The sequence below is a fragment of the Clavelina lepadiformis genome, chromosome 6 (assembly GCF_947623445.1).
Source record: "Clavelina lepadiformis chromosome 6, kaClaLepa1.1, whole genome shotgun sequence".
Taxonomy (NCBI): domain Eukaryota; kingdom Metazoa; phylum Chordata; class Ascidiacea; order Aplousobranchia; family Clavelinidae; genus Clavelina; species Clavelina lepadiformis.
The window spans coordinates 2,797,612-2,820,385 of NC_135245.1; the positions used below are offsets into that span (position 1 = coordinate 2,797,612).

Here is a 22,774-nt window from a genome sequence, read left to right on the forward strand (position 1 = left end):
AATTTTCCCGGCCAAGGAACTCACGCGCACACGGCCTTTTCATTCCGAAATTTTATGCTATGAACTTCCAAAGACGATTGTAGGAAAATCATTACAACGTCATAACATGACGACATCACGTTAAGTGTGACGTAAAATTTTGAGCAGAGCTTTTTTATAACCCATGACTTGAAATTGATAAGAACAAGAAAGAGTTGGTCTCTTCTTCTATCACTCGAGCATAAACATTTTCTCTTTCGTCACTGGTAACAAAAAGGATCTATACAAACATTAACTAAAAATAGAAGCCAAACAATAATAAAGACAATAGAAATCATATGCGGGAGATAACTTTATATCGTTGGTTTAACATTCCTTTACTTTTACGAGTTGCGAAGACGGTACAACTACAAATACGAACGACACACACGAGAAAAGGGGAAACAATGAGCTGTTTAGTTAGTTACAGACACAATAGACCGATGTGTGAAAATTTAAAAACGATTCGAAAAAATTAACGATAATACAATAGGTGGAGATAAATTGTGGGCAAGGTGTAATAAGCCTGAACAATACCCCTGATAAAAACCCTTAAAGCGTTTCTAGGCTGAAAACTACACCAAGAACCCGATTTCGATAAAACTTCACTTCCCATCAGACGCTTAACTTAAAAATAGCCTACCATTCACACAAAAAAATTCGGCCATTTTTTAAAACCAACATAGGACGTAGGCCTATATAGGCTACGTTATTGACCAAGTCGGTGATTAAAAAATTTAACTAAAACTAATGTAAGCGTCCTCTGCGTTTATTCATCTTTAAAAGTCGATAGTTAGCCTGCATCATTTACAAATCGCAAGTACCCAAAGCTTTCCAATCAAATGTGGTATACAAATTTACTAACCTCGAACAGGATAGGTTGTTGTTGCATTGGTAAGACTGCATGCCACTTAAGACTAAAGTGATGAAACACACGCGATTGCACAACAATACAAAAAAAACATTACTATATAACACATTAGGCTATAAAATGGAATCGCTGTTTCAAATATACAGAATAATCGACTGTTTTCAAATATTAAAACTTCGTATTATTGCAAAATAGTTGATGCCTTGTCAATAAAACCAACCAACCGTCTCTCTTTGGAAATGGGGCGTCTTTTTTATTAAAAATCTGTAAATAAGTAATTCAATTATGTTGTTCTGACTAACAAGGTTCCAATAGGATTTGCCAAAGTCGATTGTCGATAGAATACCTTCCACTGTTGATAGAAAAATCATATTTAAAAATCTAGAAATTTATTTGCAAATTGTTTTTTATTGCACGTTTTTTATAAAACTAAGTTATTAAAACTTTCAAGCGCAAAAACAAGTTGGTTATTAAACAAATTGAGCGCTTGTTCGCAAACCCAACCACAGAACAAAAAATGTAAAAGCAGTCACTATAAACGAATTTTTTATGGATGTTTTTAGATTTTTCAAATTTTTGTCTTTGATTGCTTTGCACATCACGCCGCTGTCTCCAGACTCCGGGGAAAAGTTAAGATTTCTGTTTTTTCTATCTATTTATTCTGTTTTCATATTGGCAACGTAAATGGTAGACTAACATTGTCTCGGATCTGAACAACATCTCGGATTAAATTGCTGAATGTTGGATTATTACATTTTTGTTTTTCTTTCAAAGACGGTAAATGCCACTGTAGTTGTTATAACATGTTTTGTGCAATATTCCAAAGTAGGCTTTGTAATTGTACAGAGTACGAAAATTTTATTAGAATCTAAAGTAGCTTGTGAACAATCAGCGTAACTACACATGGATTACAGCAATTTTTTCCGTGTATGTTTCTTCGACCGAAATACTATAATCAGTTTAAACAGCTAATCCCATTTTGTTTTCATGTTATCAAAATCTGCCGTTTACATTTTCCCTTTGTTTTACAGATACCAATTACATGAACCAATCCATAGTTAAAAGATGACTTCACAATGCTATTATTAGTTATAATTGTTTTAAATCAGACGTTTAGGATGGGAAGCTGAGGGTGACAAAGCATACAGTGTGCAACAGCCAATTAAATGACCATTTTTAATGACTGCATTGCAAGGTGCGAGTTTTGTCAAACTTGCAAACTTGGTGACGCTCTTGATAAGGCGAATTATCTTGGGTTGTCCTCGTTGTTTTCTCAGTATTAAGTGTAACATTTAAAAAACAAAACTGAAAAGCAGACCCAACTTTGTAACATTGCACAAAATGAAATCGTCCTTTCCCAGTCGCGTTATGACGGTTGTCAAAAAGGTATGGCGATTAAGGTTGGCCGATATACAAACTGAAGCCCGAAGTTGGCCGAATATCGCCAGATGGACAATTTTGGATAATAACGATTAACACTGGCAAACCCGCGATCGGCAAACGAGTTTACTTATAAATTTTTTGAATGCAGTGAGAAATGGTTGAAACCCAGCTTGGTGGTTTGGCATAACAAAAACTTTCCTAACAATTCAAGTCAATTAAATCACAATTAAGGTCATTCAGAGAAATTTAGGTTCTCGTTCGCTGCTTAATCGTTTTCCCAACACGGCAAGTTTTTTCAGCTATTGCAGTCATTTGCTGGATAGCAAAGCTGGGCAACATACTGTTGATATTTCAGCAATCGGTTCAGAAGCGAATTAAGATTCGGGATTTGTTCTTGTTTTGTGAATCTGTGCGAGCCGATTGCATAGATCTTTATTTTGCTGTACATTTCTAACCACAATACTGTATACATTTCATGCAGACTAAACAGATAATTATTCTGCTGGACGACTAGAACCAACTGTAAAACGCACGATAAATTACTGGATATAGGTTTAGTGGCAATTACGTTGAATTTATTGATTGTTAGCCAGTTAATAACAACACTATTTTCATGCACATTTTGAGCTTTTCCCTGTGCATCTGCACATGCTATTAACAACTAGTAGCGATCTTTCGCTCACACCGCGCAAATGACGATAAAATAAAATGATTGATTGATTGATTGATATAAAGACATAAAAGAGAGTTCAAATGAATCTCAGAACCAATCATAAGATCAAATGTCTTTTATTGTTCTTTCCGCTTCTGCCCTTTTTGGTTTATATCAAAATCTTTACATGTTACAACTTACTGCGTAGTTTTGTGTTCTCAGTGTCTTACTATTCAAGATTGACGTTTAGATCAAACTCGACAGCTTGATCTCTGTTTTAAGTAAAATCTTTCAAAGTCTGAGACGTTCAATGCAGTTAAAAGCAGCAAAAGAAAATACAGTAGATTGGTTAGAAGACGCATCAATTGATAGGTGATATTAAAAGAAATCAACGGAACAACATCAATTGCACATTCAACGTATTACCAAATCCATACACTCCCAATACATAAACTTGCTAAATTCAACAACTTCGGTAGCCCTTGGAAATGTGGCACGTTGTGTAGTTGTATGCTGTAAAGTTTAAACATATCACCAGAAAATCAGTTTATTTGTGAGGTGATAAGATGAAGCGGTTTGTATTGAACTTTAGTTCTTCAACGCTTGTAACGTAACACGGCGGCAGGCGCAGTTAATCTCATTGCCAGCTTTACTACAAAAGCTTGGCCGGTGCGAAGACTTAGGAAAAAAGTTGTTAGGCGGCTGCTGGCTATTTATAGGCGGACAGTCCGGTGGTTATAGCTGGATTGAGCATCGTTTCTCACGGTGTTCAGGTATAATAAGTTCATGAGAAAAAGTCGTAGGTTAAAAGCGCTGTAGTGGTAATCAACGGTCTTCAGACCTATGCTTGCATTGATTCAAAAGCTTTGACAGAAGCCATAAGGGTTGGGAGTTACTCATATACTTAGAACAAACACAAGAGCTAAAACAGTAAAAGCAGCGCATTTTTATGCGTAACTTGGCATTAATGTAGAGAAAACGTGTACCCCAGTACCTGCAACGAAACGCTAGATGGGAAGTTTAGATTTTTCTGGACAGAATGACTTAATATGTGAACTTAGATTTACAGAAAGGTTTGTAAAAACAATAACCAAAAGTTAAACGTACTAACAGCTGAGTAAATCTTTTTGGCAATTAATCCAATAAAAATACACAGCGAATACAGTGGTATGAGATTATTGTTTTAGTGTCTCTTTTGCTCAAGCGGCTGCTTTTTGTTTTTATTACAAAAGATTAGGCCGCTACTGGTCATAATCACTAACCGTCTCAGGAGCAATCTAATTGTTAGAACAGACACAATGGACTGGGCCAAGACCTGACACAAATTAAGAATTTTTTTCTCTTTGCAAAGTTCTCTTTTAACCGGTTTATCGTTTTGCAGCTGTCGACATTTGTTTAGTACCTCCAGTTGCTGGTAAAAGAGTCTGGTAACCATTGAAATTTTGAGAGTGAGCAATTTTAATACTCAGCAAACATGAAGTTTAATACAGAGCCAATGAAGAGAATGGTGAGCACTGAAAATAAATTGTTTTTTTAACTACGTAGAATTGCAACAAGCTTTAATAGATCTAATTTATTGATTTTCAAAACTAAAACATTTGTATTTTATTATTTTATCAGAATCGATAAACCATAATTGCCTAAAACTATTTTCTTTAAGGTTGCTGTATTGCTTGTTGTCGTAACTCGTTTAAGCAATGAAATTTATGGCACTATGCGACCTCATAAGCGACTACGATGTTGTGATCTTTTTATATTTTGTTACTTTACTTGCCCTCCATTAACTGGTTATGATTTTTTGACAGAGTGTTGCGGACTTGCAACGGCTCGAGCAAAACCTCAGCACTTGGTTCCATATGCAAGAACGGCAGACAAACATTGCAGCAGCCGCACTTGGCCTGGGACGACCATCCATGTGCTTTAAACCCAACTTGGCGTGCACCAAGGCTACAAAACTGGTATTAGAAAGACATTCAAAAGCGGTGTTTGATTGTTCTTCTCCAAGAAAGAGTCTTTGCAACGTTCTGAAGCCGCTCGCGCCCAAAGCAGAAGTTAACGGTGACAAACCGAGGTTTGTGAAACTTACAGATTTATTGGATGGAATGAACAGGAACAAGGAACCGAAGTCTCCGCGACGTCCGTTTCTCCGTCCGCGTGTTATCATCAGCCGTTCCGCCAGCAAAAACATTCGTGATACCGGCAATAAAAATGTTCCAAATAACTCTTTGCCTAAGTGCGAATTTTCTTCTTCGATGATCTTTTCCCCTCTACCCCTAGCTCCTCCATCGCCACTGTTAGAGGCAAACTCACACCCTCGGTGCAAGCTGCAAAAAGCGGTAAAAAGCGGATTGGAGAACAGGAGCTCTTCATCTGGAAGCCAGCTTGGATTCCCTAATATGGTTCACATGAAGGACAATGCTCAACATGCGGCTTCCAAATCAACTTCTATCGGCTCCCCGATAAAGAAGCATCGTTTTAAGCGATCCCGATCCTTGTGGAAATCAGTTACTCTTCGAGAGCACCAAAAGAAATGCGAGGAAAGGGTCCGAGCTCTGCAAAGTCAGGCCAATCTTCTTCAGAGGAAGAAAGCCATTTTATCTTCTTTCTCAAAACAATAAATAAACAAATAAGCATACTTGAGACAATATAGCCTTAAATGATTTATTTTTTTATTTGGAATTATTTTTGCATGAATGTTCATTATTCATTTATTCTGTTTGTTTCAGCTTTTGTGTATTTCTTACTTTGAGCGTTCAAACTTCATTTGTTGCTTTTAATAAATTATTTGGAAAAAACCGAAGAAATTTTATTGATGCGCGTAAAGCCATGACACACTCTTGATAAGTGAAAATGTATTGTAGTATTTGTACTACAAAGAAACGGTTCTGAACAAAAGATTAAGCCTTTTACAGCCAGTACATAAACCGTCTCACTATAGGTCGTGCGATTTACCACGAGTAGCAAAAAAGACTTTTTTGATTAACCTATATTTGCAAATGCGACGCAAGCTGTCGAGCGAAATGTTCAGCGAACCGAACAGACAATAATTAAGAAAAAGAGAATCGGCCGAAAATGCTGTAATTATGCATGTCCCAACGCTCTTGCAGTGAATTCCCTATAGGTCGCTCGGAAAATATAATCTGCCAGTTTATATGGAAAAGAAACTAAGAATTGCATGACAGATGACTGCATTTCACCGTAAGCAGGTCATGCGGATAATTGTATGTAGGCGGTTAAGTTAGAAGGAATGATGGATAAAAAGTTAGTTTCATAGTTATTTTAATTTTAAGAACAAGATAAAGTTGGGTAGGGTTACAGTTTACACTATTGTTATAACTTTCTAGTTAAAAGTTCGCAATAAACCATAAAAATAGCGCGGAACTGGAAAAAAAATAAACGGTACGGTATGCATTGTCTTCAAGTGAAAGTAGAAAGCTAAGAGGTAAAATGGTCCTTAACGTGCGTTTTTTTCTTTCTTCAAAACAAAGTAGAAGATCATGTTCTTGACTATATCAGCGATTTGCACTCGTTTAACATGAATATGACAAAACGCCCTCAGGATATTTGGTCGTAATTCAAAACGAAGTTCTTAAAATGGGAGCATGCTGTAATATAGTATAGGGGGCATTTAAAGCATTCATATATAAAGTTCTCAAGTATTTCTTGTATTATATATACCAGTTATCGTGATGAATTGTTGCATTTACGATGTTAAATAAGCTTGGAATGGACAATCCATTTTTTTGTTAAAAGATAAAACTGTACATAAACAATTTAGGTCAATCATATAATTAAACTGAATGTTATTCAAACCAGTCATTCAAATGTTTCAGGGTCGACGTTGCTAACACATTTCAAAATATTTTTGTTGAACTTCAGTTATAAATCTGACCAAGCTGCTACCAAAGAACACTCCACTGTAAAGCATATCAGATTAGAAACATGCTAGAAACCGACGTGTAAAGAATTAATTTACTGCAATGAACACAAACATAAAACACCTTCCTGATAGTGACCGATCCCCATTTGACCTATATACAACGATCGTAAATAATTATGAACTGGCGCCATCAAGACTCAATATATTCAATATATCGATTTCGCAAACTTAAAATCAAACACAACAAAAGAAAACGATAAAGAAAAGGAACCATAAGCACAGGTGCGGTAACCTTAACAAATCTGCATTTGTTAGAGGTCGGCATGGAATTTCTTGATAAGTTCATAGTTTACTGTATTTTATAGTTCCTGGTGATTTCACCATATTTCTTTCCCATCGGGCCCAAGGCGAAAATGTGACGTAATGTGATGTTCATACAATGGTTACGTCAAACCCTAAAAAACTATGATTCCCAATCAGGAAGCAGCAACATTATGATGGTGGATGAATATAAAAATTTTTCATTCGTTTTATGAATTTTTAAAAAAGCCATTTAAGACTTTGCACTTAAGTGTTGAGTTTGAACATTAGAGGCTAGATTCTCGCTGGAGTAATGGAAGACAGTCAGATCTTTACCGTTGAAACGTATATGTACTTTGTTTCTTAAGCGATTTGTCATCATGTAAACCTTAATAGAACTGTGCGCTCCAGGAGGCAAAACCTAAAAGCCACGTTTCCAACGTCCTTAAAAAGACTTCTGGGCATTCTGGCATATTTGATATTAGTTTCGTTCGAGCGCTGGTAAATTTTCAGTACCAATGCTTTTGCAGGTGACAGCATATAGGCCTATAAAGTTTCTGTTTGAACTTTGAAAACGATCGAAGCAGATATTTTGGCCGTCAGTTGGGAGCGAAAAGAACACGCAGCAGTACCGTTTGAAAGTTAAAAAAGTGTATGCCTATACGATAATTCGTATAATTGTAATGTGTTTGTAGATTTTTTAAACATAATTCAGTATTAATGCAACAAATGAATACTTGTCTTATGACTTTTCAAATATTAACGGACACGTTTTGGCTTTTATCAACATAATTTATTAAAATTTCCAACCAACATAAATCAAATAAACACAACCCGATTAATATATAAATGAATGAATATATAAACTGCGTAAAACATAAAATGTCTAGTACAAAAATATTTTACAAAAAATACCAAAGACATTATAATGGCCAATAATAATCAATGCACTTCGACATTCGAAATGTGGATGATGAAAGGTTAAAGACAGAACTTCTAGAATTTTCTACTTGTTGAAATAACATAAGTTGGATTTCCAGGTTCTTGACCCTCTCCTCGGTTTTCTTCTGATGTTGATTTTGCAAGGTCTTCTTTCTCAATGAGCGAGAGCCCTTGTGTCTGCGTTTGTTTCTGCGCTTTATTTTCTGGGCGTTGGTGGGAGACGATCTGGAGATCGGTGAAGGAACACGAGATTTGACTGAACTATCAAGTTTGACGGCTGGTTGAAGTTCAGAAGTATCCTGTAAAAAATAACAACTAATGAACGGCTTCAATGCTAATAAATTAAATTTATGATCTAACTAATATAATCGAAGTTATTGTTGTTCATGAAACTTATTTAAAAGATAGAAAATAAATCTATCATTAATCAATAAAACTTTTATGTGGTTTAGAAGAAAATTATTTTTGGTGCTCACCATATTTGCAATTGGCTCGGTTTTGAAGTTCACTTTTAAATCGGATTGGCAGAATTCTTTCACCAAATGCAGATATAGCTTATAGAAACAAAATGACAACAGCTGTAAAGAATACTTCAACCAATTAAAAAGTTCACAGCAAAAACAAATTACAAAAGCATTCCTAGTCTGACAATATTGTTTCAACAGTTAGATGACGTGTGAGGCGGTTTCTGATTTGTCACTACGGCTGAATCTTTCCTAATCAAAAAAATCAGCGGTCAAATGCAGTAACGCACATAGGACACACGCGGAAACAATAATCTGAATCCACTGTCACTAGATGTGTTTTATTGCTGAAACAGACTCAACTAACAGCTTTTAAACCTTTCGGAAAACCAAATTATGCGTTTAAACTACCTGTTTCTATAGAAATATTATTTTTCTAAGTTTACGAATTTAAATTTGAACCTAAATTTTGTACTTTCCACCCCTACGCATGTCGCGACATCTTCAGCCTGTCAGTTGCTCCTGTAGTGGTTAGTGCTTAACACCATGAGACACATGTTCTACTGTGGTTTTTGGAGTTGTGCTGCGCTTTTAAAGAAAATGTACAGGTCTGGAGATTTTTCCTTAACGATTTCGCAATGATCAAGCTTTCTAATTGATAAACAGAAGATATAGTTTCCTTTGCTTACCGCTGCCTTGTGTAAGCGCAATCTTACTATGCCTTGATTGACAGATGGATGAAAACGTTTTGGAACTTGATTAGATCATGTTATATCGAAAGGACCAGATAAAAATTTACGTTGGGATAGAGAAGAGCTCTAAACCGTGATTGTGCTTTATTTTATCAGGTTTAAATTAAAGAATGTCTGTCACATTTGGCCAAACTTTGTCGCTTGGGACAAAGTTATAATTATAATTGTAAAAGTTATTTATCAAAGCTTTTTGGCAGTATATGGATTTGGTAATTTTAAGTAAGTGCAAGGGCAGAAATGCAATTTTGTTGATGCTTTTATTTCATTCGGCGTTGCACAATCATCAACCCATGCAAATCTGATAAGATAAAAGTATAATCACGGTTTAGAGCTCTTCTCTATCCCAACGTAAATTTTTATCTGGTCCTTTCGATATAACATGATCTAATCAAGTTCCAAAACGTTTTCATCCACCTGTCAATCAAGGCATAGTAATTAAGATTGCGCTTACACAAGGCAGCGGTAAGCAAAGGAAATTATATCTTCTGTTTATCAATTAGAAAGCTTGATCATTGCAAAATCTTTAAGGACAATTTCTCCAGACCTGTATATTTTCTTTAAAAGCGCAGCCCAACTCCAAAACCCACAGTAGAACACCTGTCTCATGGTGTTAAGCACTAACCACTACAGGAGCAACTGACAGGTTGAAGATGTCGCGACATGCGTAGGGGTGGAAAGTACAAAATTTAGGTTCAAATTTAAATTCGTAAACTTAGAAAAATAATATTTTTATAGAAACAGGTAGTTTAAACGCATAATTTGGTTTTCCGAAAGGTTTAAAAGCTGTTAGTTGAGTCTGTTTCAGCAATAAAACACATCTAGTGACAGTGGATTCAGATTGTTGTTTCCGCGTGTGTCCTATGTGCGTTACTGCTTTTGACCGCTGATTTTTTTGATTAGGAAAGATTCAGCCGTAGTGACAAAATCAGTAACCAGCTCACACGTCATCTAACTGTTGAAACAATATTGTCAGACTAGGAATGCTTTTGTAATATGTTTTTGCTGTGAACTTATTAATTAATTGAAACATTCTTTACAGCTGTTGTCATTTTGTTTCTGTAAGCTATATCTGCATTTGGTGAAAGAATTCTGCCAATCCGATTTAAAAGTGAACTTCAAAACCGAGCCAATGGCCGATATGGTGAGTACCAAAAATAATTTTCTTCTAAACCACATAAAAGTTTTATTGATAAGTGATAGATTTATTTTCTATCTTTTAAATAAGTTTCATGAACAACAATAACTTCGATTATATTAGTTAGATCATAAATTTAATTTATTAGCATTGAAGCCGTTCATTAGTTGTCATTTTTTACAGGATACTTCAGAACTTCAACCAGCCGTCAAACAAGATACTTCAGTCAAATCTCGTGTTCCTTCACCGATCTCCAGATCGTCTCCCACCAACGCCCGGAAAATGAAGCGTAGACACAAGCGCAGACACAAGGGCTCTCACTCATTGAGAAAGATGACGCTGAAAAATCAACATCAGAAGAAAACCGAGGAGAGGGTCAAGAAACTGGATATCCAACTTATGTTTTTTTTACAAGTAGAAAATTCTGGAAGTTCTGTCTTTAACCTTCCATCATCCACATTTCGAATGTCGAAGTGCATTGATTATTATTGGCCATTATAATGTCTTTGGTATTTTTTGTAAAATATTTTTGCACTAGACATTTTATATTTGATGCAGTTCATTCATTTATTTATTTATTAATCGGGTTGAGTTTATTTGATTTATGTTGGTTGGGAGTTTTAATAAATTATGTTGATATAAACAAAAACGAGTCTGTTAATATGTGAAAAGTCATAGCACATGTATTTATTTATTGCATTATTACTGAACTATGTTTAAAAAATCTACAAACACATTACAATTATAAAAATTGTTTTATCGACATAATCTTTTTTAACCTTCAAGCGGTACCGCTGCATATTCTTTTCGCTCCAAACTGAGTGCCAAAATAATCCCTTCAATCGTTTTCAAAGTTCAAACAGAAACTTTATAGGCCTATATGCTGTCACCAGCAAAAGCATTCGTACTGAAAATTTACCAGCGCTCGAACGAAACTAATATCAAATATGCCAGAATGCCCAGAAGTCTTTTTAAGGACTTTTGAAACGTGGATTTTAGGGTTTGCCTCCTGGAGTGCACAGTTCTATTAAGGTTTAGATTATGACAAGTCGCTAAAGAAACAAACTACATACACGTTTCAACGGTAAAGATTTCAGTGTTTTCCATTACTCTAGCGAAAATCTAGCCTCTAATCTTCAAACTCGAAACTTAAGTGCATAATCTTAACTGGCCTATTTAAAAATTCAAAAAACGAATAAAAAACTTTAATATTCATCCGCCATCACAATGTTGCTGCTTCCTGATTGGTAATCCTAGTTTTTCAAAGTTTGACGTAACCATTGTATGACCATCACATTACGTCACATTTTCGTCACGTGCCCCAAGGGAAAGAAATATGGTGAAATCATCAGGAACTATGAAATGCGGTAAATTATGAACTTATCAAGACATTCCATGCCGATCTCTAATTATTGCAGATTTGTTAAGGTTGCCGCACCTGTGGGTAAGGTTTCTTTTCTTTATCATTTTCTTTTATTGTGTTTGATTTTAATTTTGCGAAATTGGTATATCTAGGCCAAATGGGGCTCGTTCCTTATCAGGAAGGCGTTGTATGTTTGTGTTCATTGCAGTAAATTAATTCGTTACACGTCGGTTTCTAGCATATTTCTAATCTGATATGCTTTGCAGTGGTGTGTTCTTTGGTATCAGCTTGGTCAGATTTATAACTGAAGTTCAATAAAATATTTTGAAATGTGTTAGCAACGTCGACCCTGAAACATTTGAATGACTGCTTTGAATAATTTTCAGTTTAATTAAGTGATTGACCTAATTTATTAATGTTCAGTTTTATCTTTTTCCAAATAAAATGGATTGTCCATTCCAAGTTTCGTTTAACATCGTAAATGCAACAATTCATCACGATAACTGGTATATACAATACAAGAAATACTTGAGAACTTTATATATGAATGCTTTAAATGCCCCCTATACTATATTATAGCATGCTCCCATTTTAAGAACTTCGTTTTGAATTACGACCAAATATGCTGAGGGCGCGTTGTCATATTCATGTTAAATGAGTGCAAATGGCTGATATAATCAAGAATATGATCTTCTACTGTGTTTTGAAGAAAGAAAAAAACGCACGTTTGATCCATTTTACCTCTTAGCTTTCTACTTTCACTTGAAGATAATGCATACCGTACCGTTTATTTTTCGCCAGTTCCGCGCTATTTTCATGGTTTCTTGTGAACCTTACAAGTTAAAAGTTATAACAATAGTGTAACCCCACCCAACTTTATCATGTTCTTAAAATTGAAATAACTATGAAACCAACTTTTGTCCACCATTCCTTCTAATTTAACCGCCTATATACAACTATCCGCATGACCAGCTTTCGGTGAAATGCAGTCATCTGTCATGCAATTCTTAGTTTCTTTTCCATATAAACTAGCAGATTCTATTTTCCGAGCGACCTATAGGGAATTCACTGCGAGAGCGTTGGGACATGCATAATTACAGCATTTTTGGCCGATTCTCCTTTTTTAAGTATTGTCTGTTCGGTTCTATTTGCTTATGGTTCTATTATCTAGTACGTGGCAAGTACAGCTTTATTCCTTATCTTTGTACAATGCAACTCGACCTAACCAAGTGCGAAAACAATTTTACCAACTTGGCAATAATCGCACCTTCTGTTTACCAACTTGACTTGAAGCTTGGTCGGTGCGAAAACTTTAACAAAAAACAAGAGAAGTCTGCTGAAAAGCAACAGAATTAAAATCGCGTTTTACAGTCTTCAGCTTGAAAAAATGCAGTAACTATCAGGAGAAACTAACCGACTAAAGTCACTTTAGTTGTAACTTGTAACAAGAATGATGTTCTGATCTAAGTGTAGTTTTAGGAGAGCTTTAGAGTGCAAAGCCTTATACGTGTAAATACAATAACGTTTAGCGAATTTTAACGTATACATATGCCTAACTTGACGTGCTGTATAACTGGCGAAAAATCGAGTTTTGTCGTGCAGTGAAATGTTAACATCGCAATTAATTTTTTTAGAAATAAATCAGGTAGCACGTGAACTTTGAATTAAGGAAAGGTGTCTAACCTAAAACATAGCACAAGTTAAGATGATTTGGTCTGTTTCAACACCTATAAATAATAAAACACAGCCAATGACAGTGGTTGCAGATTATTGTATCAGTAAGCCTTACCTTTAAGTACGGGTTTCTTTTGTGTTTCCTAATCAATAGTCATCTCATAGGATACATAATCACTGAAACATAGGAAAACAATTGCTCAAAAGTTAGGAACCTTTGAGCAAGATTTTTGTTTCAGATTTCCTTATTGACTGAGACATCGCTTTGCAGGTGATGACAATTTGTTAGTGATATATTTTAAATGTTGAACAACTTTACAATATCGTGTTTGAAATAATATATTCATGGTTGAAAAAACAAAATTTCAACAATGTCTGTTGCCGTAACTTGTTTAACAAATTAACTTTATGGCACGATGCGAACTTATTGGCGACTAAGATGTTGTGATTTTAAAATATTCTGTTGCTTTACTTGCAAATTAAAATTATTCATTTTAACTGGTTATGATTGTTTAACAGAGTGTTTCGGACTTGCAACGGCTCGAGCAAAACTTCAGCACTTGGTTCCATATGCAAGATCGACAGACAAACATGGCAGCAGCCCCACTTGGCCTGGGACGACCATCCATGTGCTTCAACCCCAACTTGGTGTACACTAAAGCTACAAAACTGTTATCAGAAAGACATTCAAAAGCGAATTTTGATTGTCCTGCTCCAAGAAAGCGTCTTGGCAAGGTTCTCAAGCCGCTCGCGCCCAAAGCAGAAGTTAACGGTGACAACCCGAAGTTTGTGACACTTACAGATTTATTGGATGGAAAGAACATTAACACGGATCCGAAGTCTCAACGACGTCCGTTTCTCCGTCCGCTTGTCACCATCAGCCGTTCCGCTAGAAAAAATATTCGTAAAACCGGCAAGAAAGATGTTCCAAAGAAGTCTTTGTCCACGTGCGAATCTTCCTCTTCAATGATTTTTTCTTCTCTACCCCTAGCTCCTTCGACGCCATTGTTTGTGGCCAAGTCACACCCTCGGTGCAAGCTGCAAAAAGCGGTAAAAAACAGATTGGAGAACAGGAGCTCTTCATCTGGAAGCCAGCTTGGATTGCCTAATATGGTTCACATGAAGGACAATGCTCAGCATGCGGCTTCCAAATCAACTTCTATCTCCTCCCCGATGAAGAAGCATCTTTATAAGTGATCCTGATTTAGACCTCTCTGAACTTTGTTTAATTCTAAAAGTTATTTATCAAAACATTTTGGCTGTATATGAATTATGTAATTTTATCCATGTGCAAGGGCATAAACGCAATTTTGGTTGCTGCTTTGGATTCATTTGGCGTTGCGCAATCATCAACTCATGCATTATTTTTGCCAATTCATTTTTGTTTGCTGTATTCATACATCGCTACGTGTGGAATCAATTACTCGCAATCATTCATCTAAATCTCAAACACAGAATGCAATTAAGAAAACATGGGATTGAATAAAAAGTCTGTAAGAGTCATAATTACTAATTTGCAGAAAGCTCTGTATTGACTAACTTTTAAAGTGAGAGGTACGTCCAAAAACAAGTCGGCCTTAAATCGAAGAGTTGATGTCAGTTAATTTACTGGTGAATGAATTTTTAATCATATGAAGTGGTTAGGCCATAATTGCAATAAGTAAGTGGCAAAAATGCAAATTAATCGCTTATGACGAAGATCGCAATTCTTATTACATCAATATGATAGAAAAAAATATGAATGACTTAATAGGTGTTTGGATGAAGTCTGAATAGAATGTTTCCTGTGAATGACAAGTAAAGATTAATAGAAAATATTTTGAGTCAAGTAAGCCTAAACTAGCTTACCGTTGGTGTATTTGGACTGGTTAGTGTAAAAGCTAACCTAGAGTACAGTTCAGTGTCGGCTGTTGACTCTGACTGCGATAAAAGCAAGAATGGTTTATCAGTTTATGTGCTGTCGTCTGCGACATTCTTCTGCTAAACATAATTATTTTTTGCTAATAATCACCTACTTATGGACATGGATTCCATCGAAAACGCGTTAGCTGACTTACCATTCCTCATACAATTTATCCCAGTCAACAAGCATATGGTTTATACATTGTGACATCGTAGTGACCGTCGTCTCTGTCATATTAGGAGATTAAATTTGTCATACAATTTTAGCAATAATTGCTTAACCATTACATGTTATTAATATTCCTTTCACCAGCATACTAACTGACAACTAATCTTTGATTTAAATGCAAATCGTTTTTTGACTTGCCCCTCACATTAATGATATGATGTCAGAATAAAGTACAAAGCGAATTTTCAAAGATTTTAGACGTTTCTCCTTTTGGTGATTGATATAGTTGAATCAAAACTTTTGACGGCTTGCGATCTCCATCGTCACGAAAAAGTACAAAGGCTGGCACTTATCAAAAATAGAAACCGAAGTATTCAACAGCTTTGAATACAGAAAACACAGACGAATCGTCCAAAATATGCATCATTTGATGGGTAGTGCTCACTGCTTACTTGTGCATTGGGTACTACGACACCTTATCGAAAGACACTTTATCGAAAGACACTTTATCGAACGACACCTGATCGAAACGACAGCTGATCGAAAGACACTTTATCGAACGACAGTTAATCGAGCCGACAGTTGATCGAAAGACACTTTATCGAAACGACAGCTGATCGAACGACATTTTATCGAACCGACAGTTAATCAAAACGACAGTTGATCGAACGACACTTTATCGAACCGACAGTTCAAGCAAGATTTTAGCGTGTTTCTCAAACATTGGAACAATGAGCCATTGTGATGTGCGGTCTTTGTAATGGTGTGCATTAATGAATTGTGATGTATATATCATAAAGTTGACGATTTATATTTTATATCTATATTTTATATTTGTATCATAAAGTGTTCGATTTCGCATGGCGGCCGGCCCGCCCACATATTAATAAGATATCACAAGAATACGCACGAGAATTACTAAGTACGAGATTGTCTGTACAGTAGACTAGACTAGTCATTATAGATACAAAGAGTAAGGAATTGAAGGCAAAATTTAATAGCAAGGGGCATGTCGCTGTCTGACTTTTACACAAAGTAGCTTCTTGAAAGTGGTCTTTATCCCAGCTTGACCGACAGCGCAAAATAAATGGCTTCGATGCTTGGTAGCACGTACACATGTGAACAAATGTTTTCAACAATGAAATTCACGAAAAGCAAGCTAAGATCACGCATTTCCGACGCCTATTTAGAAAATGTTCTGGCTCTTGCTTCATATGACTTGCCACCAGATGTTGAAAAACTTTCACAAAGCAAGCAGCATCAAGTGTCACTTTAATGCTGTGTTGTTGAAGTGTGAACACAACGGTTCCAACGAATTGTTAATTGAACAATTGAGTGCTGGAATCGATGGCCCACCACGGAAGAAGCGCTACGACGCTGTCAACCAACGTCTGAGGAGCATAGTTGAAAATTATGACTCAACAAACATGGACATAAAAAGTTATCTTCGAGCAATTGCACACAACTTGTGATTAAATGAATGCGATTGAAATGTGCACTTCGTCAGTTGTCGTGCTTTTAACAGTGCATGTTGTCAGTTCTTTTAATAAATTGTCGTTCTTTTAACAGTGCATATCGTCAGTTGTTTCAATAAATTGTGGATCTTTTAACCCTATCCTAACCAGGCTCGCGAGTTTACTAAAAAAACTAGGTGTGGCCAACCCCGCACACACATTTGCAATCGTTAATTACTAGAAACCTATGCGTCGTAGACGATGAGATTATTACAGGTTAGTAGAAACATCATCTGGCTTCCTGTATACATCATAATTGTAAAACTAAAGAAAGTGAATTTAGTGTAAATTAGGTATTTCTAAAAGTGACACATTTCTATAAATTCTTCTTGTTACGCCGCGCCCCCGCTGTGAAAAGAGAACGAAAAAGAATAGTTAGTCAAGTTATTGGTGCGTAAATGAGTAATACGTTTCAATGCGGAGAGAGAGCAAAATTATATAAATATCACAATATCTCAAAAATTGCAAAATCTAACTTTATCAAACAAACATGGACAGATAGCTGAACATCACAATGACCCATTGTTTCAATGTTTGAGAAACACGCAAAAATCTTGCTTGAACTGTCGGTTCGATAAAGTGTCGTTCGATCAACTGTCGTTTTGATTAACTGTCGGTTCGATAAAGTGTCGTTTGATCAACTTTCGGTTCGATAAAGTGTCTTTCGATCAACTGTCGTTTCGATCAGGTGTCGTTTCGATCAGGTGTCGTTCGATTAAGTGTCTTTCGATAAAGTGTCGTTCGATTAAGTGTCGTTCGATAAAGTGTCTTTCGATAAGGTGTCGGGTCACGGTGCATTGAATGCAAAAACGACAATTACACTTATAGGGTTGATAATTAATACGCGACACAAACAAATCCAATCACTTCCAATATATGTTTTGCAAAATTAACAACTTTAGGAGCCGCTGAAACTGTATCTACTTCCAAGCAGTAAATTGTAATCTTAAATATAATGAATACTCATTATTTTGAAGTCGAAAAAGATAATGTAACCAAGGTTCGTAGCGCTTTGTGGCAAATGCAACTTTATTCCTTATCTTGGTACAATGCAACTCGACCTAACCAAGTGCGAAAACTATTGTATCAACTTGGCAATAATCGCACCTTCTGTTTACCAACTTGACTTGAAGCTTGGTCGGTGCGGAAACTTTGACGAAAAACAAGAAAAGTCTGCTGAAAAGCAACAGAATTAAAATTGCGTCTTACAGTCTGATCTAAGTGTAGTTTTAGGAGAGCTACAAGTGTAAAACCTTATACGCGTAACTACAATGGTGTTTAGCGAATTTTAACGTGTATTAGCCTATAACTTGACGTGCAATATAACTGGCGAAAAACCGGATTCTGTCGTGCAGTGAAATGTTAATGCTACAAGTAAATTTTTTAGTAACAAATTAGGTAACACTAGAACTTCGAATTACGGAAAGACGTCTAGCCTAAAACATAGCACAAGTTAAGATGATTTGGTCATTTTCAACACTTTTAAATAATAAAACTCAGCCAATGACAGTGGTTGCAGGTTATTGTATCAGTAAGCCTTACCTTTAAGTACGGGTTTCTTTTGTGTTTCCCAATCAATAGTCATCTCATAGGATACATAATCACTGAAACATAGGAAAACAATTGCTCAAAAGTTAGTTACCTTTGAGCAAGATTTTTCTTGCAAACTTCCTTATTGATTGAGACATTGCTTTGCAGGTGATGACAATTTGTTAGTGATTTAATTTAAAGGTTGAATAGCTTTTTAATATCGTGTTTGAAATAATATATTCATGGTTGAAAATCAAAAAGTCACCAATATTTGTTGCCGTAACTTGTTTAACAAATTAACTTTATGACACGATGCGAATTTATTGGCGACTGCGATGTTGTGATTTTAATATATTCTACTGCTTTACTTGCAAATTAAAATTATTCATTTTTAACTAGTTATGATTGTTTAACAGAGTGTTTCGGACTTGCAACGGCTCGAGCAAAACCTCAGCACTTGGTTCCATATGCAAGATCGACAGACAAACATGGCAGCAGCCCCACTTGGCCTGGGACGACCATCCATGTGCTTTAAACCCAACTTGGCGTGCACCAAGGCTACAAAACTGTTATCAGAAAGACATTCAAAAGCGAATTTAGATTGTACTGCTCCAAGAAAGCGTCTTGGCAACGTTCTCAAGCCGCTCGCGCCCAAAGCAAAGGTTAACGGTGACAACCCGAAGTTTGTGAAACTTACAGATTTATTGGATGGAAAGAACATTTACACGGATCCGCAGTCTCAACGACGTCCGTTTCTCCGTCCGCGTGTCACCATCAGCCGTTCCGCTAGAAAAAATATTCGTAATACCGGCAAGAAAGATGTTCCTAAGATGTATTTGTCCAAGTGCCAATCTTCCTCTTCGATGATCTTTTCTCCTCTACCCCTAGCTCCTCCATCGCTACTGTTAGAGGCAAAGCCACATCTTCGGTGCAAGCTGCAAAAAGCGGTAAAAAACGGATTGGAGAACAGGAGCTCTTCATCAGGAAGCCAGCTTGGATTCCCTAATATGGTTCACAGGAAGGACAATGTTCAGAATGCGACTTCCAAATCAGTTTCTGTCGGCTCCCCGATAAAGAAGCATCGTTTTAAGCGATCCACATCCTTGTGGAAATCAGTTACTCTTCGAGAGCAACAGAAGAAATGCGAGGAAAGAGTCCGAGCTCTGCAAAGTCAGGCATACAATGAGTAGCTCTATGAGTCATACTCATACTCATACTATACAAATATCAGCTCTCCGATAAAGAAGCATCTTTTTAAGCGATCCTGATTTGGACCTCTCTGAACTTTGTTTAATTCTAAAGGTTATTTATCAAAGCATTTTAGCTGTGTATGGATTTTGTAATTTTATGTATGTGCAAGAGCATAAATGCAATTTTGGTTGTTGCTTTGATTTCATTTGGCGTTACACAATCCGTGACCCGACACCTTATCGAAAGACACTTTATCGAACGACACTTAATCGAACGACACTTTATCGAAAGACACTTAATCGAACGACACCTGATCGAAACGACACCTGATCGAAACGACAGTTGATCGAAAGACACTTTATCGAACCGAAAGTTGATCAAACGACACTTTATCGAACCGACAGTTAATCAAAACGACAGTTGATCGAACGACACTTTATCGAACCGACAGTTCAAGCAAGATTTTTGCGTGTTTCTCAAACATTGAAACAATGGGTCATTGTGATGTTCAGCTATCTGTCCATGTTTGTTTGATAAAGTTGGATTTTGTAATTTTTGAGATATTGTGATATTTATATAATTTTGCTCTCTCTCCGCATTGAAACGTATTACTCATTTACGCACCAATAACTTGACTAACTATTCTTTTTCGTTCTCTTTTCACAGCGGGGGCGCGGCGTAACAAGAAGAATTTATAGAAATGTGTCACTTTTAGAAATACCTAATTTACACTAAATTCACTTTCTTTAGTTTTACAATTATGATGTATACAGGAAGCCAGATGATGTTTCTACTAACCTGTAATAATCTCATCGTCTACGACGCATAGGTTTCTAGTAATTAACGATTGCAAATGTGTGTGCGGGGTTGGCCACACCTAGTTTTTTTAGTAAACTCGCGAGCCTGGTTAGGATAGGGTTAAAAGATCCACAATTTATTGAAACAACTGACGATATGCACTGTTAAAAGAACGACAATTTATTAAAAGAACTGACAACATGCACTGTTAAAAGCACGACAACTGACGAAGTGCACATTTCAATCGCATTCATTTAATCACAAGTTGTGTGCAATTGCTCGAAGATAACTTTTTATGTCCATATTTGTTGAGTCATAATTTTCAACTATGCTCCTCAGACGTTGGTTGACAGCGTCGTAGCGCTTCTTCCGTGGTGGGCCATCGATTCCAGCACTCAATTGTTCAATTAACAATTCGTTGGAACCTTGTTCCTGCTTAATTTTTTTGACGAGTCTGCGAAGCGTCGGATGGGATATTGAGACACGCTTGCTGAACGCATTGTGCCATCCTTCAATGCAATTATTCAATTCCTTACTCTTTGTATCTATAATGACTAGTCTAGTCTACTGTACAGACAATCTCGTACTTAGTAATTCTCGTGCGTATTCTTGTGATATCTTATTAATATGTGGGCGGGCCGGCCGCCATGCGAAATCGAACACTTTATGATACAAATATAAAATATAGATATAAAATATAAATCGTCAACTTTATGATATATACATCACAATTCATTAATGCACACCATTACAAAGACCGCACATCACAATGGCTCATTGTTCCAATGTTTGAGAAACACGCTAAAATCTTGCTTGAACTGTCGGTTCGATAAAGTGTCGTTCGATCAACTGTCGTTTTGATTAACTGTCGTTTCGATAAAGTGTCTTTCGATCAACTGTCGGCTCGATTAACTGTCGTTCGATAAAGTGTCTTTCGATCAGCTGTCGTTTCGATCAGGTGTCGTTCGATAAAGTGTCTTTCGATAAAGTGTCTTTCGATAAGGTGTCGTAGTACCCTACAATCATCCGCTCATGCATTATTTTCGCCAATTCATGTTTGTTTGCTGTATTCATATATCGTTACGGGTGGAATCAATTACTCCCAATTCCCAATCATTCGTCTAAATTTCAAACACAAAGTAGAATTAGGAAAACATCGGATAAAATAAAAAGTCTTTTAAGAGTCATAGTTACTAATATGCTGCAGAAAGATCTTTATTGACTAACTTTTAAAGTGAGAGGCGCGTCCAAAAACAAGTTGGCCATAAATGGAAGAGTTGATGTGAATAAATATGCTGGTGAAAGAATTTGTAATCATATAAAGTGGTTAGGTTATAATAGTAATAAGTAAGTGGCAAAAACGCAAAGTAATCGCTTATGACGATGATCGCAGTTCTTATTACATCACAATAATAGAAAAAAATAGGAATGACTTAGGTGTTTGGATCAAGTATGAATATAATGTTTTCTGTGACGGACAAGTAACGGGTAATAGGAAACATTTCGCGTTAAGTAAGCCTAAACTAGCTTACCGTTGGCGTATTTGTACTGGTTGAAGTAAATGCTAATCTAGAGTACAGTTCAGTGTCGGCTGTTGACTCCAACTGTGATAAAAGCAAGAATACTTTATCAGTTTATGTGCTGTCCTCTGTGACATTCTTGTGCTGAATTTAAAAATTATCGAAGTGTTATGCGGTAAAAAATGATGCGGAATAAGAAAATCTATAAAGCTTTAACGTGTATTTCTATAAGTTATTATATAGGTTGAAATATAACCTGTGAACGAAAAAACAATTGTACTCAACTCCAAATCTTACTTTTCATGTTATTACTGTGATCTACAAAAATAAATATATATGATAAAATACATAAATAATGCAATAAAAGGTTGGGTAATTGTCCTTCGTTTACAACCGTTAAAACCTTCACAAGTCACATTATGAAACAAATCCACATAATAATAAATCAAACAACGGCTTTCTTTTTGGTGATTGATATAATTGGATCAAAACGTTTGACGGCTTGCGATCTCCATCGTCACGAAAAAGTACAAAGGCTGACACTTATCAAAAATAGAAACCGAAATCTTCAACAGCTTTGAATACATAAGACACAGACGAATTGTCCAAAATATGCATCAGTTGCGTGACGCGACACCTGATCGAAAGACACTTTATCGAACGACACTTAATCGAACGACAGTTTATCGAAAGACACTTAATCGAACGACAGCTGA

General features: G+C 36.2%; 3 protein-coding genes across 3 annotated transcripts; all 3 read left to right on the forward strand.

The window, feature by feature from the left end:
• The first annotated feature begins 4,035 nt into the window (after window positions 1-4,035).
• LOC143462673 (uncharacterized) lies at window positions 4,036-5,717 on the forward strand. Its single transcript, XM_076960915.1, has 2 exons — window positions 4,036-4,431; window positions 4,730-5,717. The coding sequence occupies exons 1-2, from the start codon at window positions 4,399-4,401 to the stop codon at window positions 5,540-5,542; spliced, it is 846 nt and encodes a 281-aa protein (XP_076817030.1). The 5' UTR covers window positions 4,036-4,398; the 3' UTR covers window positions 5,543-5,717.
• Window positions 5,718-13,566: 7,849 nt separating this feature from the next.
• On the forward strand, window positions 13,567-15,034 carry LOC143462755 (uncharacterized). The gene is made up of 2 exons (XM_076961015.1): window positions 13,567-13,705; window positions 13,954-15,034. Exon 2 carries the CDS (start codon window positions 14,005-14,007, stop codon window positions 14,629-14,631), a length of 627 nt encoding a protein of 208 aa, XP_076817130.1. The 5' UTR covers window positions 13,567-13,705; window positions 13,954-14,004; the 3' UTR covers window positions 14,632-15,034.
• A 4,039-nt stretch (window positions 15,035-19,073) lies between these two features.
• On the forward strand, window positions 19,074-19,900 carry LOC143462161 (uncharacterized). Its single transcript, XM_076960205.1, has one exon. The coding sequence runs from the start codon at window positions 19,074-19,076 to the stop codon at window positions 19,737-19,739; it is 666 nt and encodes a 221-aa protein (XP_076816320.1). The 3' UTR covers window positions 19,740-19,900.
• Window positions 19,901-22,774: the final 2,874 nt, after the last annotated feature.

Coding starts and splice junctions, on each gene's coding strand:
- LOC143462673 (XM_076960915.1), top strand. CDS start 4,399: ATGAAGTTTAATACAGAGCCAATGAAGAGAATG. Junction 4,432..4,729: donor CAGAGCCAATGAAGAGAATG/GTGAGCACTGAA, acceptor ATTTTTTGACAG/AGTGTTGCGGACTTGCAACG.
- LOC143462755 (XM_076961015.1), top strand. CDS start 14,005: ATGCAAGATCGACAGACAAACATGGCAGCAGCCCCACTTGGCCTGGGA.
- LOC143462161 (XM_076960205.1), top strand. CDS start 19,074: ATGTGCTTTAAACCCAACTTGGCGTGCACCAAGGCTACAAAACTGTTA.